At 49.1% G+C, this 4,215-nt stretch overlaps 1 protein-coding gene across 1 annotated transcript; it reads left to right on the top strand.

Moving 5' to 3' along the window:
• Positions 1-1,043: 1,043 nt before the first annotated feature.
• On the top strand, positions 1,044-3,031 carry LOC120423361 (leucine-rich repeats and immunoglobulin-like domains protein 1). Its single transcript, XM_039587138.2, has one exon. The coding sequence runs from the start codon at positions 1,113-1,115 to the stop codon at positions 2,736-2,738; it is 1,626 nt and encodes a 541-aa protein (XP_039443072.1). The 5' UTR covers positions 1,044-1,112; the 3' UTR covers positions 2,739-3,031.
• The last annotated feature ends 1,184 nt before the right edge of the window (positions 3,032-4,215 follow it).

Genomic DNA, 4,215 nt, shown 5'->3' with positions numbered 1-4,215 from the left:
TTTAAATTTTCCCATGTAAAGCTTTCATCGTTTCCTGGCCCACCCTTCCCATCCAAAATCCGTCATAAAATCTAATGAAAAACATCGCACTCCAACACCCCGCCATCAATCCCTTTTTAAATCGGAGAGCTCATTATGGAAACATCACAATGTTTTTCGCTCACCTGGTGGGAGCCGCGTGTTTTTAACTAGTCTGTAACTAGAAGCTTGTTTTAGGAACAATTATCACCACTTAAATTGCGCTCTGCTGGGCCAACAAGTTGGGTTTGGTTTTTTCTCTTGGGAGGCAGATATTCATGAGAAATGTCCAATTCTAATTTTCTCCGAAATAATTCTGGACACGGGATCTTCCTGTGGGCCATGAAGACAATAGGAAACATCATCCATAAATCTACCTTTCAAATCTTCGCCGGAAACCTAAAATCCAGGAAAACTCCAGAAGTCGCTGCGCAGCGCAGCTTGCGTGTGCCGTACTTAGAATTTCAAATTACCTTCTTACCCATAGATTTTTCGGTGTTTTATCGCGCACCAAAACACAAGTTCTTTTAATGTCGTTTTTTTTTAATTCAGATTTCCAACCAAGCCGCGATCGCGCTGTGCAAGGGTCTCTCCAAGTCGTCGTCGACGACGACCGGGCAGGTGCATTTCTCACGATGCGATCATAAATTTCCACTTTATGCCCTCCGAGGATCACTTCTTCTTAATCTTAATCTCAAACCCTGAACGATCGCGTGGCCGTTCGGGTTTTTTCGGACTTCGTGCGGCACTCTCAGTTAAGACCCCCGCTTCGGGTTGAGTGCCCGATCGCGCTGCGATCGCAGCGAGAGAGTGAGTGATCGCTTCGTATACGATCGTCATTTTCGGCTCGTTTGTTCGGAACAAAAGGATCTCGCTTCGAAGAAGCGAGAGAGCGAGAGAGTGCGATCTTTTGTTGTCGCTGCGTCTCGTTCGCACGAAGGGCCCCGATCGTGATGCACCGCTTAAAAGGGCGCTGCATCTCGCCGGGTAGGTTCAGTTTCAAGTTTGGTTTCGTGCAGTGCAGAGCTGCATCGTGAACACGAGTGAGATTTAAGATTTTTTTGTGGGGGAAAGTTAAAGAAGAGAGAGACACTATGAAGCAAGTGATTTTGTGTGTGTTGGTGGCGCTGGTGGCGCCACTGGTTTCGGCATTGTCGTTCTGCCCGAATCGGTGCGTGTGTGACGACGTGAAGTTGCACGTGACTTGCGGTGAGGGCGAGCTGGATGTGCTGCCGATCGCGCTCAACCCGGCGATTCAGCGGCTGGTGATCAAGTTCAACCGGATTAAGGCGATCGATTCGTCGATTCAGTTTTATAACGAGTTGACGATGCTGGATTTGAGCTACAATCATCTGTTGGGAGTGCCGGAGAAGATCTTCATGTACCAGAAGCGGTTGTTGCAGCTGCATTTGAACAACAACAAGATCGGCACGATCAGCAACAAGACCTTCCACGGTTTGGAAGAGCTGAGGGTGCTAAATCTGCGCGGGAACTTCATCAACGAGTTGAACGCTGGAGTTTTCAAATCTCTGATCAAGCTGGAAGAGTTGAACCTCGGACAGAATCGTATTGAAATGCTGCATCCAGAAGCTTTTAATGGGTTGACTAGTTTGAGGATTCTGCACCTGGACGACAACGCGATCAACATGATCCCAACTCCGTCCTTCCGGCCACTGCTGATGCTGGCTGAGTTGTTCCTCGGAACGAACAACCTGAACCAGATTCAACCGGGAGCGTTCGAGGGACTGTCGCAGCTACGCCGCCTGGACGTGCGAGGATCGATGCTGGTGAACGTCACCTTCGAGACGTTTCGTGGCCTGGAGAACATTCGATCGCTAGACATCTCGGACAACCATCTGCTCAAGGTTCCCACGGTTCAGCTGAGCGGGCTGAAGCGGCTGGAGGAGCTGAAGATCGGACAGAACGACTTTGAGGTCATCCCGGAGGGTGCGTTCTACGGACTGTTCAACCTGCGAAAGATCGACATTTCGGGAGCGCTGAACTTGCGACGTCTTCAAGCGGGAGCCTTCTCCGCCAACACCAACCTGGACACGATCGTGATCGCCTCGAACAAGCAGCTGGTGGAGATCGAGGAGGGTGCATTCTCCGGACTCCCGCACATCGAGAACGTGATCCTGCGGGATAACGCGATCCGTACCGTTCGCGAAGAGCTGCTGCCCTGGAAGCAGTTACGCAACTTTGACCTGTCCGAGAACCCGCTGGTGTGCAACTGTCATCTGCAGTGGCTGAGAAATCTACTCCGTCAGCGATCGATCGAGACCGAACAGAGCCAGATCATCTGCGAATACCCGGAACGTCTAAACGGAGAAGCCCTGCGTGAGATCAGCCCGGAACTGCTCGGCTGTCATCAGACCCACCAATCTCGCGAACGTGCCGTCGTTGGAGCTGTCCTGGTAGCTTCCGCTGCCTCCGTCACCACCTTCGTCCTGGTGGCCTACCGACTCCGCCACCGTCTGATCGACATCCTCGGCCCCAACTGGCACAACAAACGCAACACCCTGAAGGAGGAGAAGGACCTGGAGTTCGGCAAGAGCTTCGAGGAGGTCGAGTACCACCAGCCCAACTTCAACATCTACAGCTACCACTGTCAGCAAGCTTTCGCGCAATATCCCTGCTCTGGACCAACTCCACCACCGCTCCCGCCAGCAAACTACCAGCACCACATCTACGAGACGCCCATCCCGGTGTCCGACCTTTGAACGGGAGGATCTTCAACAAATCCACGTGGAACTGATCATCGCGCGCGCGTTTGCGCGCTCCCAGGAACCGTCAAATTGCATGCTTGACAACGACTCAGGGATGACCTTCATCCCAGTACATAGGAGCTTGCAGTTTGCAGCCCGACCTTCGGGCACTCTCCAGGGGACGACCTCTCTCGTCCAACATTTGAGCAGTCTTGAACTAGGCCCAACCCGGGCAGGCAGGCAGGGAACGAACCGAGCGAAAATGTTACAAAGAGACACAAATAAATGAGTTCATTAATTTACTTTAAAAACAATCGTAAAAGTTTTCTTCATTTCTTCAACACTGCCGAACTTCGTCCTGAGCCGCCAAGCGGCTCAGGTTTCTCCCTCCTCCCTGTGGTGAATTTAATCTTTCCCTTTTCTTGCCGGAGCCAAGGCTACCGACGAGGAGTCCTTTTTTGTTGGTTCTGCCCATTATTCGGACACGAGATTTATGTCGCCTCTACCCTCGGACCAAAACTGACCTCTTCTCCTCCCAGCAAAATTTTTAAGGTTCTAGTTCTGTGTGTGAATTTTTTCAGGTTATGTTCCGGAGAAAATCCGTTTTTTTAACACACATCACGCGGAGCGACTTGATCGCATCTCCGCCCGGTTCTCATGGGCATTGTTTGCGGGATTTCTCCAACCTGGGACAGGTTCCTGAAAAAATCCTTATTGTTGGTTGGAATGGGATGGGAATTCTTCACACGTGGAGCCAAAAATTGTGAAACGACGAACCTCGGCGCAAGGAGCTCGAGTTTCAAAAAGGTCCTTTTTCCCATCCGCGTCCTCGTCTAGAGAGCGAGGAAGATTTGCTGGAGATTGCTTTTCGATTGCGAAGCCTTCGAGGAGTGTAATTCAAAATGAAAACGAGAAAAAAAGATTAGCTGGCCCGGGGAAGGCTCGGTTTGTAGTGGTGTTTTCTTCTATTTTTATTTTGAGACGTTGGTTGAGAGGACTTTCAAGGAGCAACCTGTGCGCTGGCGATGATCTTTGTTTTGGTTAGACACGTTTTTTTTTGGAAATACCCTTGGGAAGCAAGGATTCGGGATGGAACCGTTGGTGGAACGAAGAAGTAGGCGAGGGAAGATGTCTGTTGGTTTTGCTGTAAGGTGGCAATGATTTGAGGCTCGTTGACGAAACAAGTGGGATTTTGTGAGAATGGTTCTGTGAATTTGGCTACTAAAATTTCATTTAAGAACCAAAAAACAACACTTACAACAAAAAAGTTAGAATAATTTAATGTTGGTTTTGGGTTTTGGGTTTCGAGCAATTCTCTTCGGAATCGGTTTTTTTTTATTTTTATTTTTGTATTTTTTTAATCCGGCCGAAACTTGTTTGATACCTTCGTTATGCCCAAAGAAGCCATTTTGTATCACTAGTTTGTCAATTTAATTTTCCATTCAAATTTGGCAGCTTTCCATACAAAAACTATTTATGAAAATTCCTAAAT

The sequence above is a fragment of the Culex pipiens genome, chromosome 2, assembly GCF_016801865.2.
Source record: "Culex pipiens pallens isolate TS chromosome 2, TS_CPP_V2, whole genome shotgun sequence".
NCBI classification, from domain to species: Eukaryota; Metazoa; Arthropoda; class Insecta; order Diptera; family Culicidae; genus Culex; species Culex pipiens.
The sequence above is the reverse complement of the archived record's forward strand: the minus strand, read 5'-3'. Positions and strand labels throughout refer to the sequence as shown.

Coding starts and splice junctions, on each gene's coding strand:
- LOC120423361 (XM_039587138.2), top strand. CDS start 1,113: ATGAAGCAAGTGATTTTGTGTGTGTTGGTGGCGCTGGTGGCGCCACTG.